The following is a 24,518-nucleotide window of genomic DNA, read 5'->3' as shown; positions in this document are numbered from 1 at the left end:
CCTCCTTGCGCTCCACAACCATCCGCCAGCGTGGGCCTCCTTCGGGTCCCCCTCTCCCTCCCGGGCCATGCTCAGCACCCTGGGAGACAAAGGGAAATGGAGACCAAGCTCCCTGCCTCTCCATCACGTCCGTCACCTTCCTTGGTTCAGTGGCAGGTGTCTAACAAAGCTACAGGTATCGGAGAGGGTGTCAGCCTAAGAACAAGTAACAAAAAGCATTCTCCCCCTTTACATTTTTTACAGTGTAAAAGTGCTGTTTAGAAGTTCTGCTTTTTTTTTTATAACTTTTATTGAGATAACTCACATACCATAAATTTTAAAGTGGACGATAGATTTTAGTATATTTGCAGAGTTGCGCAACCATACCCAATATGGAGTTCCAGAACGTTTTCATAGTCTCCTGCAAAGCTCCCATTCCCATTATCAGTCATTCCCCCCCATTCCTTCGGTGGGAGAGCAGAGAGGTGCTAGGAGCCCCTGAGGCCTCTTTTAGGTCTGGGGAAAGGTTCCTGCTGCCCTTATGCCCTTCACTGACTGAGCTCAAGTTGTTTCCTGCCCCTCCAGCTGCAGAGGGGCTGTGAACCAAGCCCACCGACTCCTAGGCCATCTCAAACAGGCAGTTTTTATTTTATTTTGGAGAGAGAGCACAAGCAGGGGAGGGGCAGAGAGAGCACAGGACAGAGGATCTGAAGCAGGCTCCATGCCGACAGCAGTGAGCCCGATGTGGGGCTTGAATTCACGAACCGCTAGATCATGACCTAAGCTGAAATCAGACGCCCAATGGACTGAGCCACCCAGGAGCCCCTAGAACACGTGGCTTTAAACATGGAAACATGTAAGACTATCTACCTAGCTAAATGCTGCTTCAATTATTCCAGTCATGTACCATAAACGTCAAGAAAACTTCTGAGGTCTGACCGATCTCAATTCTGGAGGCCTAGGACCAGAGCTGGAGCTGATAAGCCACAAATCAGATGTACGTTTTTGACACATGCAAATGTTACCAGACTTCTGAGCTCTTTCTGCCCCAACCCCCAAGTTTTAAAAACAGGCCTCGCTCTCTGATACTTCCACGTTGGGCAAGATGCAAACAGAATGATGTACACACAGAAAAAGGGCTTTGTGAAGTCTTAAGTCGTCTTCTTCCTCTGCCCGCCCATCAACATGTGCCTCGTCACGCATCTGTTCCTGTCCACAGGGAGATGTGGGCTCTCCTTTGAAGCCAACTCAGCACCTTGTGTGTGACTTTCTGCGGGCACCTCCCCCATCCTGCAATACAGTTATTTGTGTACTCACTCGTCTTCTCTCTCCCTACGAGTTTGCAATTTCTCTGGGGGAATAATCAGAGCAGCATTTAGCTGGGCTAAAAACCTCAAACGGTTCTAATTTGAAGATCTCTTAACTGCTGACAGTTCCATAACTCAGGGAGGTTACAGGCTCAAGGAAATGACAAGATGGTAGGCAGATGTGACTGCAAAGACACCAAGGCCAGTACAGAACGAGCTGGGAGTACAGAAGCCAAGAAGCCTGCTCTGACACGGACAGGATGTGACCTTAGGCAAGTCACATCCTGGATTCATCCCACATGGATGTCTCCAAACTGGAGAGGACATCAAGTGCCTTGGGAAGTACCTCCCACACTTTGGTGGCCAAGGAGTTCATGCATGTGGACTGCTTAGAAAGCTTCCCAAAATCTAAGGTCTCTCCCTTCCCACCTAATGCTCTCCCCCTATTCTTACAAAGGCTTCATTGGATACTGGCACCAGGGTGACACTGATGGGGGAGGAGTGTGCCTGTAGCAGACAGACCATCCGCTGAGAAGGGCTTGGGCAGGTACTCCCTCATGAGCTACCAAAGGGGAACGTGGCCACCATGGGGTCTGGGCACATACAAGCGTCCTTCAGCCAAGGACCCAGAATCAATTGTGGATTCCCTTTTCCATGAAACTCTGTGCTCTTAAAGTCTTTGCATGAAAGGCTCCCTCACTTGTAGAAGGAAAACTTCCCAAGCAAAGCTAAACAGAATACGTGATTAGTTTTCCAAAAGTAGCATTTCTTAACAGAACTTCCTGATTTGGTAGGAACATCTGGATGGAGGTTTTTTGTGGTCATGTAAAAATTAGGAAGACCCTCTACAGGACCACAGGGTGTCCAGGATTTCCACTTGAGGTACTCTACCACCATGGAATCTCCCTCCCTCAGCGTTTTCACGGAGATGTGGGATACAGAGCTTTATGCCGTCTCCACAAGATAGTTTTTATACATATGTTAGCTTCTGTGCTAGACTCTGGACACCCTTGGCTGGGTAAGGCTACATTTTTAAACTTCTTTGCACCTTTCACGGTATCTTCATACACACGTTTTAAAAGAATAAGTATTTTCCTGACCAATAAAATGGTTGGAATCCCAACATTAAATCTTTTCTCTTTACTAGCATTTCTCCCAAAGGGCACTATTGGCTTTGGGGCAAGACAATCTTTTTGGGCTCAAATGGACACAAAACATCTTCAGACCATCACCTGCTACTCCATTTGCTGAAATATGCAAAAATGTTCCCTTTTACAAAATCTTTATTCTAGAACATACTTCTGGTCTAGAAAACCACCATCTTGAGAACCAACCCTGCCTACCATCTGCCTCTACAGTGTGAGTCCACTGCTTCCATTCCTGCTCTTTCTGCCCTCCTCAGGTGGCCCTGGACAGGTCCTCCCCCACTCACAGCATGGCTGTGTGGCTCATGGGTCTGGATGTACCCTTTAAGCCAATCCCGAGCCCGGCTGCTCTTCCATTTCACGTTATTGCTGGTAGAAGAGCTTCCATCCTTAGTCTATTACCAGGCCCCAATAGTGGCCTCAACCCTAGGTTATACAGAGTCATAGTGGCCTCAGGGACAGAAGTCACATTCATCCCAGCTCTCCCCAGATTTGGACTCACAGGCAAGGGGCCTGGCTGAATGTCCTGGACATCAAGGGCATACCCTGTGTGTCCCTGGCCTGCTAGGGAGATGTGTAGATCTGGTAAAGTCGTCACAACTGGGGGTGTGATTGCTCCTGGTAAGAAAGGGGAGATCAGAGGTAGAGGCAAGGCTGGACAGACACTTCCTGGTAACTAGCTCCAAGGCTCAAGACAGCACACGGTAAACACAACTGCTGTGAAGGGCAGAGCAAACACAGTAGGGCAATGTTTTGGTTGTCTGAGTTCTCATCTAGATACTAGATTCAACCATCTACATGTGGGACATTCTAGAGAACATGTCTCCTTGTGAAGCCCTCCATGGATGAATGTTAACAGATGGAGTGGATCCGTCAAAGTGGTAGCACTTTGCGCTTCCCTTCTCTTGGATAGATTCCCTCAAGCAAGCCTGGCTGGATTAGACCAACTCTAAGAGTCCCTCCAAGAAGACCAGGGTAGGAGGCTCTATGTCACACGCTCTCTCCAACAGCAGGCCACCAGAAAGAACCCCTGAAGATGGCATGTCAGGTTACCATAGGGCCAAAATGGGGAACCTATATCTGACAAACATCTAGCATCTAGAAAATATAAAGGACTCCTACGGCACCAAAGAGACAAACGACCCAATTAAAACATGGGCAAAAAATCTGAACGCATTTCTGCAAAGAGGATATACAAATGGCCAATAAGCACGTGAAAAGACGCTCAACATCAGTAATCATCAGGGAAATACAATCAAAATCATAGTGGGATACCACCTGACACCCCCTAGGATGGCCATAGTAAAACAAACAATAAGTGTTGGCAAGAACGCATAGAAACAGGAAGCCACATCCATCGCCGGTGGAAGTGTAAAATGGTGCAACCACTGTGGAAAATGGTCTGGCAGCTCCTCAACAGGGTAAACCGAGTTGCCATGTGAGCCAGCAATCCCACTCCTGAGTATATAATCAAGAGAAATAAAAATTTATGTTCACATAAAAATACGTATGTGGATGTTCACAACAGTATTATTCACACTTGCCAAGCAGCAGAAATAACCCAAATGTCCATTGACCGATGAGTGGATAAAACATAGGGTATCCTTACGATATGACAGTATTAGGCAACATAGAAGAATAAAGTTCTGGTACATGTTAAAACCTGGATAACACAAAAGGCCACTTATATGCTTCCATTTGTATGAAATGTCCACAGTAGGCAAATTTATAGAAAGGAAAAGCCAGTAAGTGGTCGCCAGAGCTAGGAGGAGGGGGAAGAGGTAGTGACCACCAGTGGGAACAGGGTTTCTCCCTGGGGTGAGAAAACATCCACAATTAGTAGTGACAGTTGTACAATTCTGGGAATATAATGAAAACCACTGAAGGATTTTTTTTCTTGTACATAAATTACATCTCAATTTTAAAAAGTCAACGTGATGAACAAATGAGATGAGGTTTGTTGGGGGGGGGGCACTTTGTAAAGTAATACATAACACACGGCATTTTGTCATCATTTCAGCACAGGTATTCGTGGAAGGCTCTGAGTGCCGAAGTAGCAGGGTGTTCACCCCCCACTCATACCACCGACAGCCTGGATTTGCTTTCCCCCTTATCCCCACCCTCTGTCCTGCGCCTCCCAGGGGAACACAGGCTGAGACTTCAAGGTAGTCCCAGGTCTGAAGGAAGGAAACCAAATCCTTCCCCCATAACTGAATTCTTCCCCATTGGCTCTGAGCTGCAGCCAAAATACAAAATGAGGAACGGAAAATGTATTCGGTCCCAGCACTGCCCAGATACAACCCAGCATCTGCAGCTGACCAGTGACCAACACTTGCCTCCAAGGGAGAGTTTCGAGGCAGAGAGCATTCACAAACAAGCTTCCCTGTGGCTGTGATGTGCAGTCCCGGTTGAGAACCATGTGACAGACAGATTGTGTGTGGTCCAAGGAAGGGAGCACAGCTCTCAGGCAAAAGCACCAGAATTAAAGGCTGCAAGATCTTGGGACGAAGAACTGGTTCAGTCTGAAATAAGTTCGTTCTTAGTGGGCTTTAAAATTTTTGTTTTGAGAGAAAGAGAAAGAGCGCGTGTGCACGCACATGCAGACATGTGCACGTAAGCAAGAGAGGGGCAGAGAATCTCAAGCAGGCTCCAAACCCAGCGTGGAGCCTGACATGGGGTTCCATCTCCCCACCCTGGGATCATGACCTGAGCCGAAATCAAGGGTTAGACGCTTAACCGACTGAGCCCTTGGTGGGACCTTTAACAGCAAGGCAGGTAACCACGTGGCTGTTTAGTCGTGATTAAACGGAAAGGTGAACAAAGCAACTTCTCCAGACTCCGCCTACTTCCAAGGTCCTGTGCGGTTTCATCCACACGGGGCTGAGGGAACGGAGGCTGGCAAGTGAAGTCTTCTCAGAAAGCATCAGTGAGTTATTCTAAGGTGAACAGGAAATGAATGGAAAACTTAGGAGGAGTTATGTTTTTTAAATATAAACATTGTGTATTCAAGTACCCTCCCCCCTCCAACACACATGTTGTGGTTAAATGGAACTTGCTTCGCAAATCCCGTGGGACACAACACTGCTCTGAACCCCACAGAGGGAGCCAGAGGACGGCACAGGAGCCCGGGGATGGTGGCCAAGCCTCTCGTCCAGACAGGGCATTTATCACGGTGCTTTGTGTACGTAACAGACATATTTCTTTGCCACGGCAGTACATTTCAAATTGAATGATGTATTTTAAGTCAGACTCCCAGAGAGCCATAATTCTCAGAGAGATAAAAATAGACAAGTATACTAGTGCCCGAGGGTGGGGTGAGGGCGCCCCAGAGAGCCGCCACTGGCCTGCCAACTTGGTGTCCGGGCTCGCGGGGCTTTGGGGGCATAGGACACGTGTTTGTTTCAGAATAGGGCCAAGTGTCCTATGCCCAGGGCATCAGTAGGAAAGGGCTGCCCTCTGCATGAGCTCCCGGGGAAGTGCCCTCTGGGCATTTTATCACGAGTCCCTGTGACCCTGGGCCATGCACAGTCTTCCTCTTTGGCATTTTCCTCTCTGCAAAGCGGCATGTGCCCTTTGGCCATTGAAGTTGGAGACACACAGGAAGACGTTCTAAGTCCTAACTCCCCTCATCAAAGAAGGCAGGGAAGTTTCCTGCGGAAAACAGCTGGGCAAAGTTGTGGTCACCTGACGAGCTAAACCAAGTGAAATCACTTTGCTGTGTTGAGTCTTAACACCAAGGAGGTGAGTTCTTTTGGGGATGACTCCCAATCCACTCAGGTCCCTCTGGGCTCAGGAAGGACTCCCCAAGTCAAGGTAACAACATGACTGCTCAGCTCTACATTCTGAGGTAACACATGAGAGTCCCTGGTACTTCCTTCAAAAGCTAACCCCTTCATGGGCACGCATGAGCTGTAACACCTTACTTGATCCCCAGACACAGCAGACGCACCTCTCTCCTGGATGAAGCAGGAAGGGAGGTTTTTTTTTTTTTTTTAAGGCCGTGAGGTCACTCCAAATGGTTACCATGATTGGCAGGGGCAGAACAGGGAGGCAAGGGGCGGAGTCAGGAGACTGCAGGTGTGGTAGCTTTGCCCCGCAGCCCTCTCCCCAGCCTTCACCACTGCTCCCCCCACCCTGGGCCCTATGGCTGGGGAAAGGGGATTCAGATCTAAATGGAGTAGATGCATGATTCAGCTCTACCTCAACACTAACAAAAGTGCCATAAAACTACGGTGCCTCTTTCCAAAAGGTAATATTTCAAATGGCAGTTCGGGGAGGGAATCCTCTGAGCCTTCAGCAAAATCTGCTAAGACAGCAAAGGTAAGGCAGCATTCTGGATCTAAGCCCAAATGTTTACATCACAGCGTTAAGTAACATTTTTTGTGATACCGGAAAATCCCAGTCTTTCCTTCCTTCCTTCCCTAAGCTCTCCACAATACTTGCAATTATGGAAAGGTACAGATGCCCCTCGCGATCACCTCCTAGAAAGAGGTGTGGATCCATTAGAGAGGCAGGGAAAGACACCCATCAGCTGCCCCCTAAGAGGCAAGTCTGCGGGCATCTCAACTTCGAGGCAACTCTGATTGCAGCCAGGTGGAACGAACAGCAGGAGAAGCCGTTTTCCATATGGGTCTCAAGACTTGGAGGCAATGTGCTCTCTCAGCTGCCAAGGAAGAGGTTGTCTGGATGAGGAGAAAAGCCTGGCTGGCATGCTAAGAATGCAAGATTGAACAGGAAGAACTGATTGAGGACTGACGGGCAGAGAAAGCCTCTTCCCTGATCACTGCGCAGGGGACATTATCGTCCCTCCCGTGCCTGGACACTGCCCTGCTTCCAGGCTGGCAGTATTCTCCCACTCTCCCCACCCCCCCCCCCCCAGTGCAAAGCCTCCTCACCCTTCAAGGCCCACCTCAAACCTCACCTCCTCCACAAAGCCACATTTCTTCTCCAACTTGCACCTAATTCTATGTTGCTGTTCTAGGTTTTTATCACTTCTCCCAGACTGTGAGCTCCTGACAGGCAGAGGCCGGGACTTAGATCCTTAATCCCCTCCCAGCCATTGGCACAGAGCTAGATGCTCAACAGGGGATAGGACACAGAACAGGTGGCCAGATTAACAAGGAAGGGTGGCATGAAGGCAAGAAAACATTTTCTACAGCAGCTCATGTGAGACCACGGGAGTCAAGTCCTCTCCCCGCTTCCTCTTCCACCTCCTAGAACAGATGATTCTGTGCTGCGGCAGCAAAATCGGGAGTGTGGGTGGCACACCCTGTCGCTCTGATTTCCCAGCGAGGCTGCAAGCAAGTACGGCGGGTGAATCTGAGGTGGCAGAGATGAGTGGGACCTGTGCCTGGAGCGCTGTCTAGAGCTAACCACATCAGACCCAGACTTGTAGCTTCTCCTTGACGGTCTCCAAGAAGAGAGGTCCACGCCCTCCGCAGAGCGCTTGTTCTGATAGCAAACAACTCGCTGTTACAAAGTTCTTAGCAAAAACACGTGGCTCCTTACATACAGAGATAGATCCCCCCAGTCCCACCTGCCCTAGAAGAGCTCATTTTCACACGCTTCCCTGGTTCCGTCTCCCCAGGCTTGGCAAGGTCCCAAACGTTCACGCCTCCCAGACAAGCTCACCATCAGTAGCACCATCATGTTATAGACAAAGATGAGCCCCTGGGCTTCTGGGCTCACCTGGAGGGCTCTGTGCTGCACAGCACAGGTGTGGCCGTGAGGACCCATGATCCCTAAGTTTCTTGTACAAGGACCCTCAACAGTTTAACAGGGGACAACTCAGCTCCAGTTTTGACAGACTTTAGATAATTCTTGGACTGACCTTTTCAATTCCTTAAAGGACTTTGCAATGATCTTTTGAGGTGACCAGACGCTTCAGGGTTTCACAAAGACAAAGCTAAATATTTCTGGTACAGGCCTGTTTTACCCAGATAATTGCACCCATAAGCATGTAGTTTCTTACTCATATCTAAATGAGTGATAAACATGTTATTAAATGCTTAAGTGCCCAGCACTGTGTGGAGGACTTTAGAGGCATTATGTCATTCATTACACACGCCTATGATGTAACTACTTAGTGATCCGGGAACGCAGGCTCAGAGATTAATTTCCTCGCTTGAGGTTACCTAGCCGAGGAGAATGGGAGCAGACAATGGAAGCCAGGCCTGACTCCACCAAGGCTAAGGCTTCAACCACCAGCCTCCTCTGGCTATGGCCCAGGGTTCAGTTCTACAATCTGGACTTCTATTTACAAGCTGGAGCAGGCAGGGTGCAGTTTTACGCCAAGCCTCAGGTCTGGGCCCAGCCCCCGGCGGGCAGGCATGAAACCCTACTCTACTCTTCACTCCTGTTGAACCAGTTTGGATGGCAACACTCTAACGTGAGCAGGAAGATGCTTGGCAATCACCACATAGCCGGGCAGAGGAAGGGTGTGTCTAATCTTCACTCAACCACAGCAAATGGCGACCCTGAGCAGCTCACTTCTTTCTGCAAGCCTCCTCAGCAAAAGTGCCTTTTAAATCATGACGCACCTGGGTCTATATATAAAGCTCAAGTAAGGTCAGACTGTAACATCCTTTCTACCACAAATTGCCATTTTCCATCCCTGGTTATTTCATTAAATAAACAAGATGCTGGTCATGACCTGTCACACTGATTTCCTGAGCCACTAGTGGGGTGTGAAGCAGTTCCTAGAAACACTGAGGGCAGCAGACTAAAGACTTTTGGGGAGTCCAATGGAGCAGGAGTGGGGCCTGGCTGCCTGGGGAACCCGCTTTGAAAAGCCATGGTCGGGCAGCTCCTTCAGGTCCTTGCCACGTTCCTAAGTTGTAGGAACCATGTGCTTGGAGCAGCCATTGTATGTGGATCCAACTGGCTAGACTACAGTTCCTTGAACTCAAGACTGAACTACTATGCCCGTGGCCTGAGCCCCATTCTCTCAATCAAAAGACTGATGCTGGGCACTGCAAGGCAGACACAGCCTGCACCTGAGAAGGGCAAGCAGGGCTCACCTCATTGATCATGGAGTTGCCAGCAGTTCGCGCTCAGCCCCTGGGGCTGAAAAAGGAGATGGAACCCCAGGGTCCTCCCAGTCTTTCTTCTAAGCAGAAGAGATGTGGGTCAAAGAAAATACTAACAGGCTTCTGCCCTGGCCAGAGTAGACCGCATTGTTAGACCGCTCTGAACAATGCTCGAACCTGCTGGGTTTGGAAAAGCTGCCTGGAGGTTGCAGATTAGTGACAGTTCCTTGTACTTTCCGGGTCAAATGCAAACTCCTAATTTCACCACTAACTTGATTCCCGGGTCTACCTTTTGGGAACTGCTCACGGTCAAGTTGCTTCTTGGTATACAACACTGCTGCATACGAAGTGGTTCCTTAACTGTAGTGGCCAAGGGCTGGCTGGAGACGGCAGCGAGGAGGGGAGGCCTGGAGACATGTCCTCCTCCCATTTCCGGCTTCCTCTGTCTCCCTCCACCGCCTGGCACATATGGAACTTCTTTGGACAGGGGGTCCCTGCGGAAACCACCACGGGCTCTGGGATGCTACACTGGTAGCATCCCTGCCCAGCTCAGCTCCAAGTCACAGCAGGAGATATCTGGCCTCTGTGGCACTGGGACACAGTATGACCCCATGAAAGCTAGCTGGCCACCATCCACACCCCACTCCTACTTCAGGCAAGCATCTAGGAAAGATCCAGTCTTGACAGAGCTTCGAGAGACACTAGGTGGCTCACTTATTCACAATGCAAATTAGATCTTGATAGTGTTTTTTTAAATTGAAAATTATACCCTCCATCACAGATTTGATTCTATTTTAAAAGGTAAAGGCGTCCATTGACAAATGGATGGACAAAATACGTCCTATACATACAGTGGAGTGCTATTCAGCCATAAAAAGGGAGGAAATTCTGACACATCTACCGAGGTGAACCTGAAAGACATTAGACTAAGTGAGATGAGCCAGTCAACCACCGCTGTAGGACTCCACTTATATGAAGACCGAGACTCATCAAAAACAGAGACAAAGTTGAGTGGTGGCTGCCAGCCGCTGGGGGGTGGAACAAATGGGGATTTAGTGTTTAATGGGGACAGAGTTTCAGTTTTGCAAGATGAAAACATTTCTGGAGATGGCTGCATAAAGAGGAATGTACTTACTTACCACCACTGAACTATACGTTTCAAAATGATTAGGACAATAAACGGTGCATTTTACCACAATAATAAAAACAAAAAAGTAAAGGGAACAGGTGGGAGGAAAGGAGAAATCCCCTTTGCAACTCTAGCTAGCTCAATGCCCAGACCAACGCCAGCCTGAAACGTGAAAAGCTGCCCAAGAGGACACTGCCGTTGACTTCCATACTTCCCAGGCCAAAATGATATTCTTCTGTCAGTATCCTGCTTGGACCCTCAGTGTTTGGGAACATTACGGAGGATCGGTCTCTGGCTGACAGCACATAAACAGGTTTCCTAGGACACCAAACTCTGGCTGCCCCACCAAGACATGGCTGGTGGGCACATTACCTGGATGGGTAGCCGGCTGCACTGATTCGGATGGTCTCCAACACCCCACACGCTCTGAGCTGCTGCACTGCTCTCTTTGGGTCAAAGCTGCAAAACAGGAAGACATTCCATAAATGGCCATGCTGGCAAAGAAATGGAACAGGAGAGAGGGTAAGATGACTTCTTCCTGCACCGGAAGACAGACCATAATGCACCTTAATCTCAAGGTCAGGGGCCAAGCACAGACTAAAAGACACTGACTAGCAGGTGCATGAATGATTTCAGTACCTAAGTTCTATGCAAGTTCTTGTTCTTACCTGGGATACATCTCTTCTTTGCATACCTGAATTCTGTCCACCCTCCAAGACCCATTCCTGCCTCCTCTCGAAGCCTTTCCTTATCCATCCATGGGGGCACCTGTGTTCATTCAAAAGCCAAATCATAGACACTTGCCACCACAAGCAGTATTTGGCTCAGGAGTTAAAAGGGGAAGTTTCAGGCCAGGCAGACCTGGATGTGAATTGTGACATAGTCCCTGACCAGGTGCATGTGTAATTTGGGGAAAGCAATGTCACCTCAATATCCTCACCTATAAAATGGGGATAATAATAGTATCCCTTCTTCAGGGTTAGTGTGAAGATTAAACATAAAGGCCCATGAAAGCGGTTAGACCACCACCTGGCACAACTTTAGGACACAGGCATCGCTAGCTGCTCTCATGACAGCTGCCTCGTTACGAAAAAGAAATCTATGTTCCCATCTGTCTTCAGAGATGCGAGCCACATCTTCAATAGCTCATATGCCTCTACAATGCTGTTTAACACTGAAAAACCAGTATTATTCCAACACCTAAGTTGAGCAGGATGTTGTAGAATCGGCAGTCAGACGTGGTCTGGGGGAAGTGTCCACACTGGAGGAGAACTGTATAGAAGCTGCGTACAAAGCAGCATGTGATAACCATGGTAAAAGTGCTGGAAGAGTCCAGGGGGAAGTGGTCAGCATCAGCTGAGGTAATCAGGGCATCTTCATGGGGGAAGTACTAAGCTGAACTGGAATTAATCCCCACTTGTAGTTTGCTAAGACCTTTGTCCCACTCTGTGAGGAGGGATGGGAAGTAAATGCTCCCTTTCTTTCTGGCTGTTCCTCAGCTCAGCTAGAGCCAAGGGCCATGCGTCTTGCCCTCCTTCCACTCTGGGAAGTGGGCGGGCTGAGGCCCAGCTCCCGGGATCACACTGGCTTTAGCACACACCTTGGCTAAGCTGTTGGGCAACCTGTCTGCCCTGGCAGAGAAAGAGAAACAGGAAGCTTCTTCATCTCTAGGACCCCGGGGGACTTCTTCGTGCTACTCTTGTCTGCCACCTCCAGATAAGCCTGGGTGTTCTCTTCCCAGCAGCTTCTGGAGCTCTGCAGGATGGATCAGGGCTGGAATCCGCCACACCCAGATTCATAGCTCTCCACCAGAGACTTCTTCCCTCAGATCTATTTGTATGAACCCCTCAGGTCCTAGCGCTGGCTGGTCTCTTACACCAAGAACCCAGAAGTCTATTGAGGTAGGCGGCCTGGGTCAGCAGGCACCTTCCAAGTGACTGAAGACCGTGAGCTGACCTGGAGTCCACGAACTCTGTGTGTTCCAGGTCAGCCCTGGGGCTCGGTGTCTGGGAGTCACCCACAGCCTCCTCCTGCCTCCCCCCAAAATCTGCCCAAGTCCTGCCACTTTTGACAGCCAGCTCCTCCATGAAGTCTGCCTGATTCCTCCAGCCCCAAGGTGCCCCTGGCACTTGAGTATGTACCGGACAAGTGGGCATTTAAGTCTGCACAGTCCTGAACAACAAGACCGTTACTTTGCAGGAGTTAATTTCTTTTTTTTTTTTTTTTTTTAAAGTCGGCAAAAAGCTCCTCCGTGGAAGAGCTTATAGGATGAAAGAAAACAAAAGGAAACCTAAGTGTATCCCCTTTGTAGTTTGTCTCAGGTGTCACCAGGATGCACCACAGTTCCGGGACCCAAGAAAAACCTTAACCAACATGGGGTGGTAGTGAGGAGTCTAAGCAACATGGGCTCTGCTGTTTACAGGTCTGCTTCTCTCGTCTGCCGGGTGACCAGCTGGGCCGAGTTATGAAAGCACGGTGGATGGGCTTGAGCCTTGGGGAAGGTGTTCTGCGGCTGCAGACCTCTCCCTCTGCACCCGTGATCTCCAGGCCAGAGTCTGCTTCCCTCTGCGGTGTGTGGGGGGATGGGCAGCACACGTAGCAAGCACCGGTGACCGCTCGTCCTTTGTGGCCACGGTGGGTAGACAAAGGTCTTCCCACTTCCCTCCGGAGCTGGCACCATTCTCTTCCCCGAGGGATGGGGGAAAAGAGCAAAGGCAAACCAGAAAACCTGGTACGGGCCACCAACAGCTAGTGCCCCTCCAGGCAATACACAATCTCTCTGTAGCTTTGCCTCACTTCTCCAACAGAAGAGGAGGATACCTGTCCCACTGTCATTCACTGGTTTGTTGCAATGACTAAGTGACAGAAAAGAACAACCCTATTAAAAGGAAACAAGCAGACACTATACCAAAAAGATTCTGCCATCCTCTTTCCTTGTTCACATGCCCCAGCCTTCTGTATTTTATGTCATCTCTTCAAGAGTAAAGAATGCTGTCAATAGCATCTCTTCACGAGGCTTGCTACCTGTGTTACGAGGTGACAAGGTGACGGGGAGTGGAAATCAGCCCTCCCACCTAGTAAATTTTGGAGAACCACAGTGAGGACAAGAGACACGTAACTCCAGACTGCAAAATCACCAAAGAAATATAGGGTCAAACCTGCTGAAACGCAGGGTTATACTTTCTCCTCCCAATGAACATGCAGGTTCAGCAGAACCGGAAGCTTAGAACCCAGCTCCCCCTCAGCAGTCATGCGCCACTACTGATTTTTGCACAGACCGCCAGCTCCCACCCGTTCTTCAGGCTCTGCAGTGTGCTGAGTCATACCTGAGGACCCCGGGACGCTCAGGAGTGTCCACTGCTGAGAGCAGGGCACCGGCCCACAGGAAACTGGCCAGCTCCTCCCACCAGTGACCCCAGATTTATCACACTCCCCCAGGCCACCTCCTCCCTGGACACTTAACCACCTTCTCGCTTCTCTGCTCCTGTAGCACTTCCACACTGATCTGTGACTGGCAGTTCCTGAAGGATGAGGGGCAGGTCTGTCATTTCACTTGTCCTAGCCCAGTGTCCAGTGAATAGTGGGTATGATGAATGTTTTTTTAATAAAGGAAACAGCAGAGGAAAAAAGACTTTTCTACAAGAGATGCTATCAAAAGCATTTAGTCTAGGACAGCCGTCCTCCACTGGGTTGTCATTTTGTCCTCCAAGAAACACCTGGCAACATCTTAAAGCGTTTTTAGTTGTCACAATGATGGGGATGCTATTAGCATACTACAATGCATAGGACAGCCCCCCCATAACAGGGCATTACCTGGCCCAAAATGTCAAGGGTCCTAAGGTTGAGAAAGCGGTTGGAGGAGATGGGAGGAGGCCTACAGAACTCTCCTTCTAGAATAATGTCAGTAACATCGTATATTTATTTTAGATGATGTTATAGATTCTACTTATCAAAATTTGTTATACTTCTCACAAATAATCTACATTATCTCCTTGAATTTTTTCATCAGGATGATCATTTTAAACCACAATTAGCAGGTGGAAGAGGTGAGGCCAACAGTACAGGGCTAGCTCCTGGAGCAGCCAAACAATTCAGTTTGAATCTAGAAGTCAAGTGCTCCGAGCTGGTTCAGTATTCTCCCCACTTTATTACAAGGATGATTTCAGTCCTGAAGGCAACGGAAGGTCTTAGAAACATGGGCCATTAGGACTAGACACTTATTCTGAAAGCCCCCAGCATCTCCTCTCATCTGAGGGGAGGCCCAGCAAGAGAATACAGCACGTGGCAGGCACCAGGTTCTGAGGAACCCACGGCCCCAGGTCGCAGCTGGTTGAGGGCAGAGCTGGTACCCAACCCTCAACTCTCCTCTGGGGCCCCTGCACACCACTCCTGCCCTTCACACATAATCAAAGTCTTTCACGCTTGCTGCCTTTCTAATAGCCTCTCTTCTCCTGGAGTCAGCTGGTACACAGATGCCACAGGGGGGGAATTCCTAACCACTTCTTGGAAATGTGGAGGAAAGGAAAAGAGTCAACAATCAGCATGCTTCAAGGAAGGCTGACTCAAAGCTGTCTTCCTGACCTTTTCCAGCACAAGGCCCATCTGAGTATAGGTCAAATTTTATGAAATAATAGGAGCAGCAGGGGGTAGTTCAGATACTCTGACAGAGTTGCCAAAATAATTATTTCACGGAAAGAAATTATGCTAGGTCCAAAAGAAAGTCAGAAAGCCGGGAATAAGGTGCTTCAAAAATTTAGAATTATACCTCTTCTGGCCAGGGGACGTAACTTGTGTGGTGGCTCATGGCAATGGAATGAGAGGCTGCAGAGGTAAGGGACAGACTGTTCTCAAGGCTTAGGGGAGTATTTCAGGCAAGAAACAGAGTCTAAAACAAGGTGACAGAAGAGAAAAGGGAGACCAACCTAAGAAAACTTCAAGTAGACTCTATGGGCCTTTGACAAGGTTTATGCTATCCAATATGGTAGCCATCAGCCAGCTACAGGCATTTGAATATAATTAAAATGACAGAATTCAGTTCCTCAGTCATACCAGCCACATTCCAAGCACAGAATTGCCACGCGTGGTAGACCTGTGGCTACGATGTTGGACAATGCAGATTATAGAACAGCTTCATGTATCACAAAAAGTTCTATTGGACAGCACTGGTCCAGAAGGACTCTGAGGTTTGGTGGTGGGTAAATGAGCGGTCAGGAAATGATTATGCCATTTACTACAAAAGAGACCACAGAGGGACCATTTCTGGAGGGGCAAGGAGTCTGACTTCAGACATGCTGGATGTGAGTCAATGAAAATGCAGCAGGCATTCAGAAATACTGGTCTGGAAACTGGCAAAAACCAGAGATGAACACAGACCCTGAACAGTCACTGCTATATAGATTCGGGTGAGGTCAACCACGTGGGCATGGGTAAAGCTGGAAGACAATTTCCAAGATAGGGGTAGAAGTAGAATTTAGGCCAGAGAAGGCCAAGGAGTGGGGTGGAGGAAGGAGAGCAGGTATGAATAACTGGAATTTCAGTGGTAGAAGGCATGTGAGAAATAGGACAATCTTCACGTCTCATCACTCGACATGTCACTTGAGGTCATGTCTCCCCAGTGGAAGAAGTCTCCTCTGACCACTCCAGCTATCTTCCCATCTCGGAAGTGAACATCTGCTATGAGACACAGGCATTTCTGCATTTAATGACACACTTATGTGGTTCTCTGATTCCTCAACACCACTGTAGACTCCGTGGGATTAGGGAAGCGTACCCTCTCATCTTGTTGAAACCTTCTAGATAGCATACAGGTAGAACTTGGTAAATGTCTGTTGGACTGTATTCAGCATGGAAACCATCTGTGAAGTGTAAGAGCAACTATTCATCCTGCTGCAGAATCCCCCTCAAGGCTGCGCCCGTGTCAGTTCCACCTGAACTTGTAAGGAAGAAGAGGCCAGGCTTCACTGGCCTGACTCTAACCGAGAGGCAGCTGGCCCCACCCACACAGGCACTTACTGGAAGGGGAGCTTCTCATCATTTGGCTTGATGCAGCGCACGTAGTGTGGGGTCGTGGCATTCAGGGTCTCCATGAGCAGATGCAGGGAGGTACGGAACTGGGGAGACACAAGTCAGCGCCCGCTTATTTATCTAACATTTTGTAGATGTGTAATAAACGTAAAGAAACGCCTAGACTGGTGGTGGTAGTTGTTGATACTGTTATGGTCACGGTTATTATTAATCAAGGATGAAAAATTCAGAGACTCAAGGTCAGATTCTAGCTGACACTCCTGCCTTGCTGTAGATCCAAACTTAAGCCCCTCCCACATTGACATGAGCGCTCTTCAACCCACACAGGGAGAGCCCACCTGCCAACGTGTGTAACTCAGCATGGTAGATCAAAGGAGATGAAAGGCGGGTCAATAATAGGAAATAGTACAGAGGTCACCATGGTGACTGGAGGCTGGTTATTCCTCAACTTGAGGCCCTGGAGCCCCAAGATCTGGTGTCTGGACATCCTGGAAGTTGTAACAGTAAAGTGAAATGCCCAGAACAGGCAAATCCCCTGCAACAGAAAGGTGAATGGCTGCTCGGGCTTGGCAGGAACTCCCTTCTTTTGGAAATCACACTGGACATAAAATCCCACAAAGGCCCCACAGAAAGCGTCTCGGTTTTCTAGTCCCCAGGCTTCTTTAGTCCTCACTCCCCAACCTGCTGACTATAGACCCTCTCGCCTCTTCTACCAGGTGTGTGTGGTCCTCCCAGAGGTATTACATGCACTGCTAGGATTACGCTCATTCCCTTCCTCTTTCCTGCCCACTGCCTCTAGAGGGGGCTTCCCAGTTTCCTTCTTCAAAAGGCGCATACGGACTGAGTTGGGTAGCCGAAGATGCAGATGTTGAGGCCACTTCGGCCTCCCTCGGACTCTGCCGCCCTTCTTCATCTGCAGAGAGGCCAGCCCTGCCACACGCACCCCGACCCACAGCTTCCTGCCACAGGCTGACCTGGTGGCCCACGGTTTTCTTGTGTTCCTTGTTGGAGACTTTCAGAGGGGGTCTGGCAGAGCGAATGTTGATCTTTGAGGATGAGCCCTTGCCAGATGCAGTGCTGGCAGGAACAGAGTCTTTGTCATCATGAAACAAATCAGCCACTAGTGGGAACTAGAAACAAACACAGGAAGACCAATGAACACAAGATCTCTTGGACTTTATGGTACTTTGACTCTTTCAAAGTAGCTTTCCAGTGCATACCCAAGAGACCTGCTAACACACATGCACACAAACACTTGAACGTCCAAGTCCATAACCACATTATTCATTGCAGCCAGAGTGGGAACACTGTAAATATGGATCAGCTGATAAATGAACAGAACGTGGAAGTTCTGTACAATGGAATAATATCCGACAACATAAAGGAGGGAAATCCTCGTACACATGACACGGACAAACCTTGAGAACATGCCAAGTGAAAGAAGCCAGACACAAAGACTTTCTACTGCATGATTCCATTTACAAGAAATGTCCAGGGAATGGAAAGTAGTTTAGTGGTGGCCAGGGGCTGGGTGAGAACAATTAGTAGTAACATGTACAGAGTGTCTGTGTGGACTAATGGAAATTTCCTAGAATTTAGAGTTTCTCCTCTCTGCTCCTCCTGAGAAGCCCATCTCTTAAGGTCCAGCCCTGCATCCTCCATGGACTTTCCCAGATCATTCCTTCGCATCTCCATCATGCACCCGGGTACCAGCTGAGGTCTGTGCTGGGCCCTGAGCCCCATGCTTGCTGAGCCCACAGCCTTTAAGCCTTATTCTTGACAGAGGAAGAGGACCAGGGAAAGGATTAAAGGAGAGAGTCCACATAAGCATATAATAGAGTGCCTAGCATATTATAAGCTCTCAAATGTCCAGTTTTATTATTTTGTTAGGGGGTATATACATGAAAAATCGGTCTACATGATCAAGTTCTGGGCTGAAGAGGAGAAATTTAGAACCACAGAACTTTAGAACTGGAGCATAAAGCCTAAAGATCACCACTTGAGGTGGCAGGTGAGGAAAGAGGAACTCAGAATCCTGCTTCCATCTCTGTTCATGCCAGCACCAGGCACAGTGGCCAATGTCGGCTCCCTGGAGCTGCTGGTTAGCAAGCGAACAAGGACTAGATCCCTGACCTCCAGATGCCCAGGTCAGAGTTTGTTTCAATACACAACGATATCCTGGTCATTTACACCAGCAATATCAAGGAAGTGGAAATAGACTGTATCTTAAGCCCATGTGTATCTCTGATGCACCTGTACAACATCCTCCTTATTGGAGGCTTCAGTGTGGGGATCTGGTGGAGCCAGTATTGGTATCTGAAGGTGATCCATTCTCAGATGTGGCAGCGGGAGGAAGAATACCTAAAAGGTAACTTATGAAGCATTCCTGCAGCTGACAACATCCCCTGAAATTCATAGCAGGAGTCTTAGGCTAAGGAAAGCTTAAGAGGCAACACCATCTCCATGGAAGGCTACAGGTTCAAAATGGCAGTGAACGTCCACTTATGCTGACACCGTCCTGCATTTAACTTCCCAGACCTTTTACAAGTTGAGTCCCAGTTTAGTGGAGAATATACTGAGCACCATGCCAACAGTTCGGGAAGTCCAAGAATCTTATAAAGGAGAGGTCCAAATTCCACAATTTAATAGCATACTCCCATCAGTATTCCACATCAGTATTTCAGAGGTATTCTGAAAAGTTGTAGGGGCACCTGGGTGGCTCAGTCAGTTAAGCGTCCGACTTTGGCTCAGGTCATGATCTCACAGTTCATGAGTTCGAGCCCTGCATTGGGCTGGGCTCTGTGCTGACAGCTCAGAGCCTGGAGCCTGCTTCGGATTCTGTGTCTCTGTCTCTCTCTGCCCCTCCCCTGCTCACACTCTTGTCTTTGCCTCAAAAATAAACAAAGGTTAAAAATTAAAAAAAAAAAAACTTGTAGAAGCTATATTAGGCAACACATATAGTTTTCTTATATTACAGTCCAGGGTAGGTCCTTCAATCGGAAACACCACACAGTATGCAGTTGCGATCTGATTACAAACGTGGGAGGTCTCAACAGTAGCACATTACAGTGTCTGGGCAGAAGAGAAAGATGGTGCTAGGGGCACAACCTGTCCCAGAAACTGGGTGTGAGATCCAGGTGACTTCGTTCACTCAGAGGTGGCTTCTGCAACCTTATTAGGTAGCATGCTTGGGTTGCAGGGTGATGCACCTAGAGCTGGGGGTACAAAATACACGCGGACACCCATAGGACCATTGGCAGTAACTTCAGGCATTTTCCATGAGAAATGAGGGGGGTGCAGGTGTGTTGCTCACCGAGAATCCCTGTTTGAGGACCTCTGCTATGCTCTGCCCGTCAAGGGAACTTCTAGCAATTCCATAGGTCAAACACCTATCTTCACTGAGCCTGAAGCCCAGCCCTGGGCAGAGATACCTCACAGTCGCAGAGAAAGCATGACAACAGCTAATGCTGGAAACCAGCATCAAATGCCAGTTGAAGTTATAAGTGTATCTTCTGTATGAAGATTTTAAACTCAAACAGAGGAAACAAATCACTTCCCCCTACCTAACCTTACGCTTAGGTATTATCAGTTAAACAGGTTTTAAGAATTCCGTATTAGAGTCGAAAGTAATGGCATACCGCAGGTCAGAAGTTGGTTTTATACTACACATTAGCTAACCATATGGGTTACAAACAAAGCAGTTAAACTGTGTGCACGCACGTGCATGTGCCGGAGGAAACACATGTGTTCTATTAAGTTCCGTTCTCCCTTCGCACTTTTCATTTTTCACCAGCATTCCATCAGAAGCTCCTGACTTCCACCTTTTACTGCAGCTATCTACCTGCAAATAAAGGTTGTACTTCTTTAACTCTGTGGTCTGGGTTTGAAGCACAGTCTAAAAGCACCAACCAATGACCTTAAGGCCAACGATCATCTCAGATAAGCAGCTCAAGTCCACCCTCACTACTGGCTCTTCTGTGGCTGAAACTGGCTGGTGACACCATGATAGCACTAGGGGAAGCTACATAGTCCTGAGCAAAGGACTCCCTGAATCCCCACCATAGGGCCTCGTCATCAGCCAGATGGCTCGGGAGGTCACCCCAATGAAATCATTAAGGATGTCTCCCGGTTTCAGGTGCCAACAGGTGACAATTCAGTTCCTATGCTCAGCATTTTTGAAATAGATCAACTTCCTCTTCATACAGGGTATTTCAAAATCATATATGTTGCCTTTTTATAGGGGAAGGTACTCAGGCCGTCAAAGGAATAAAGACAACTCAGGATTTAAAAAATCTGTGGCTAAAAATGTGCAGGTGCCATCATAAAGATGATACATTTATTAACTCATCATTTCCATGTGCTTTCAAAGAAGAGAAAATAAATATTAGGTCCCTGAATGTCAAGAAAATAGATGGATGGGGTGCCTGGGTGGCTCAGTTGGTTAAGCGTCCAATTCAGCTCAGATCATGATCTCACAGTTTGTGGGTTCGAGCCCCGCATGGGGCTGTGTTGACAGCTCAGAGCCTGCAGCCTGCTTCGGATTCTATGTCTCCCTCTCTCTGCCTCCTTCTCCATTCTTGCTCTTTCTCTCAAAAGTAAACAAACATTAAAAAAAAATTAAAAAAAAAAACTAGATTGACTGGTTCGTTCTTTCACCTACCGATACTTAACTGACCACCAAATATGCAACAAATAAATACTGTGCTTGGGGCTGGGAACACAAAAATGAAGAAAAACAGAGCCTCTTATGGATCATGGAGTTTATGATCTAGCATAGAAGGTGAACTATAATCAATTAACCCCACAATTAAAAGCTTAATGACAAGATGATGAGCATCCCAAAGGAAATAAACAACAGAAACACATGACTGAATCACGGCCCCAGAGCAGAAATTAGGAAAGACTTCTCTTATGAAGGGAAGTTTGAGGTACTGGGTTATTCAGAGGGTAGGAAAGCATGTTAGGAAGTTTCTACATATCTGGGGGAACTCATATAAAGGCAGTACAGCTATCGGATACACCGTGAAGCAGGGCAGGGTGGGAAGCAAGGAAGACCACCTCATACAAAATCCTTGAACATTTTGGTCTTTATCCTGAAAGCAATGTGAAGCCATTAAAGATTTTTTTTTTTTTTAAATAAGAGCAGCTAACATTTACTGAGCACTTAGAAGGTGCAAAGCATATATGAAAATTCACTTAATTCTCCCAATAACCACTTGGTTATTAAACCCATTTTACAGATGGGGAAACAGAGCCTCAGAGTACAAGATCACAGAGCTAGTCAGTGGCAAAGCCAGGATCTGCACCCAGACAGCCTGGCTCCAGAGCCCATAGAACAGAGGGTAGCAGTGACCAGTCATCTTTTGGGAAAGCTCTCTCTGGCTGCAATGTAACAAACAGACCGAAGTCCACTGCAAACAAGGCACTACAGTACAGCAGTTAAGAGAAAAGCCAATAGCTCAGCAGGTATCTGGGAAGTGAGGTGCTATAGAATGGGCACTGAGCTAGGGTCAGGAGACACTTTAGTTTTTTTTTTTTTTTTTTTTTTTTTTACTTTTTTTAATGTCTATTAATTTTTGAGAGAGAGAACGAACACAGGGGAGGATCAGAGAGAGAGGGAGACATAATCAGAAGCAGGCTCCAGGCTCTGAGCTGTCAGCACAGAGCCTGACACAGGGCTCGAACTCACAGACTGCGAGATCATGACCAGAGCCGAAGTCGGACGCCCAGCCACCCAGGCACCTCGGGTCAGGAGACCTTTTAGATCTGACTCTGCCACTTCATTAGCTGTGACCCATGGCCCTACTAGATTTAAATTTTCTGATCCATAAAAATAAGGGAACTGAGGAAGGTGATTCCTTTCAGCCTAACTTAGACTCCTGCATTTTCTCTCTCTCCCTGTTTCCAGGCTACTTCCCTTAAACACGTAGCCTTCCCTGTCCAGCTGGCTCTCCCTATCTCAGGCAAGGGGTCCAGAGACACCACCTTCTGTCATCCTTCCTCATACCTGCCTCCACCCCGCATTCCATGGTCTGCCCCCCACACTGCCGAAATAGATCCTGAGAACGCCTTCTGGGGACCCGACCTCCTAAATCCAGCGGCTGGAAGGGGTGCAGCCTCACTCTTGGTCCTACTTGATGTTGTTGAGGGGCCCACACCTCCTCTTTGAGGCCCTCTCCCCCAACCATGCAGCCCAGCTTCCCTTCCATGGGCCCATCTTCCTGCACATCTCCCCTTCCTGTGGCTGTTTCCCAGGACAGGGTCCTCACCGTTTATCTTTTCTAACACTGGTTCCCTGCACAGTCTCCTTCACACCTATGGCTTCAACTACCACCCCCACCCCCCGCCAGCCTGTCTCTCCAGTCTTAATGTTCTTCCACACCCACGACCCACAGTGCCAACTATCTGCTCCATATCTTTCTCCTTGTGGGTGTTCCAAATTTGACACGGCCCAAATGGCCCTCACCCACCAACTTCCCAAATTTTTTTTTTTTGAGACAGCACAGGTGGGGGAGGGGCAAGAGAAGTGGAGACAGAAGATCTGAAGCAGACTCTGCACTGACAGCAGTGAGCCCGAAGAGGGGCTCGAACTCACGAACCTTAAGATTGTGACCTGAGCCGAAGTTGGATGCTCAATCGACTGAGCCACCCAGGGGCCTCCAAACTTCCTAAATTTACATTAGATAGCCTGCTAACATAGCATTTCCTATCCTAATAATTACAAAGTTCTGTCCATGGTCGGGGTCGAGTAGGCCTTAATCACCAGAATGCAACTGTCCTAGTTGAAGTCTACCCAAGCTCCCCCAGACCACGGCAGGTGCCTAGAGCTTGAGTGCCCTCCTCCAGACACACCTGTATCCCAACATTGTCTTCCCATCAGCCAGAGTCTTCTCCAAATACAAACCTTATATCCAGCAACTCCTCGTTTAAAGATTCATGGGTCCTCACTGACACACACATAATAACTGAAAACATGGGTCAGTGGCAAAATAGAAGAGACTGGGAAGTGGGGAGGGACAGTCTGGGCACAGGAGGGATGGAAGGGGGATCTGATGCCAGAGAGAGAAGGCACATGTGAGGAAGGGTCAAGTGCCCAGTCAGACTGGCACGGAGAAATTTCCACAGGGAAATAATTAGCAACTAAAGGCCAGCCGACGTTTTAAAGACATCACAGATTCATTCAGTCTGCCATGTCTAAACAAAATACTGATTAAACTATTCTAGTTCACATACTTTCTGACATGGATTTACAAGATGTTTGAGTCAAGGGTAGAAGTTCCCACATGCATGATTACACTGTTTCAGGAGTGTACTTTACAGAAATCATGAATAGTAGCTTTTTCTCTGAAAACTCTATGAACTTCTAAGGCCAGGAGAATGTATTAGAACCACACAAGGAACTTTGAAATCAGAATCAACAGTAGGAATACTTTAAAATTGAAGCGACTTTCGGGGCGCCTGGGTGGCACCATCGGTTAGGCGTCCGACTTCAGCCAGGTCAAGATCTCGCAGTCCGTGAGTTCGAGCCCCGCGTCAGGCTCTGGGCTGATGGCTCAGAGCCTGGAGCCTGTTTCCGAATCTGTGTCTCCCTCTCTCTCTGCCCCTCCCCCGTTCATGCTCTGTCTCTGTCCCAAAGATAAATAAACGTTGAAAAAATAAAATAAAATAAAATTGAAGCGCCTTTCTGTTGCTTCAATCAGAAGCTCCCACGCTGGCCCTATGCTACAATTTGGGAAAGAACCCAACAAAGGTTTAGTCTGGACAATCTGCATTTTATTTTAAAAGCTATGTTTTAATTCCAAGTCTCGGCTCTCGAGACTGCATTTAGAAATGGCAGGATATCTGGGATGGCAAGGGAGAGGAGTTTGGGACATCAACTCTAGGAAAAAGGGGTAGGCTTTACATT

General features: G+C 48.2%; 1 protein-coding gene across 1 annotated transcript in view; it reads right to left on the bottom strand.

Annotated features, from left to right (window-relative positions):
* The window catches only part of MYO5B (myosin VB), a 203,581-nt gene that overhangs the window by 73,999 nt on the left and 105,064 nt on the right, over window positions 1–24,518 (bottom strand). Inside the window, exons 15-17 of the mRNA XM_047086219.1 lie at window positions 17,587–17,742; window positions 16,601–16,698; window positions 10,961–11,047 (exon numbers count right to left, since the gene is read on the bottom strand). Of these exons, the coding sequence (XP_046942175.1) occupies window positions 10,961–11,047; window positions 16,601–16,698; window positions 17,587–17,742 (341 nt within the window). The remainder of the gene's footprint in view (window positions 1–10,960; window positions 11,048–16,600; window positions 16,699–17,586; window positions 17,743–24,518) is intronic.

Source organism: Lynx rufus, unplaced genomic scaffold (assembly GCF_022079265.1).
Source record: "Lynx rufus isolate CCGP_SWC_20201006 ecotype Redwood Valley unplaced genomic scaffold, mLynRuf1.p SCAF_20, whole genome shotgun sequence".
Classification (NCBI taxonomy): Eukaryota; Metazoa; Chordata; class Mammalia; order Carnivora; family Felidae; genus Lynx; species Lynx rufus.
This window is presented reverse-complemented; position numbering and strand designations above follow the sequence as displayed.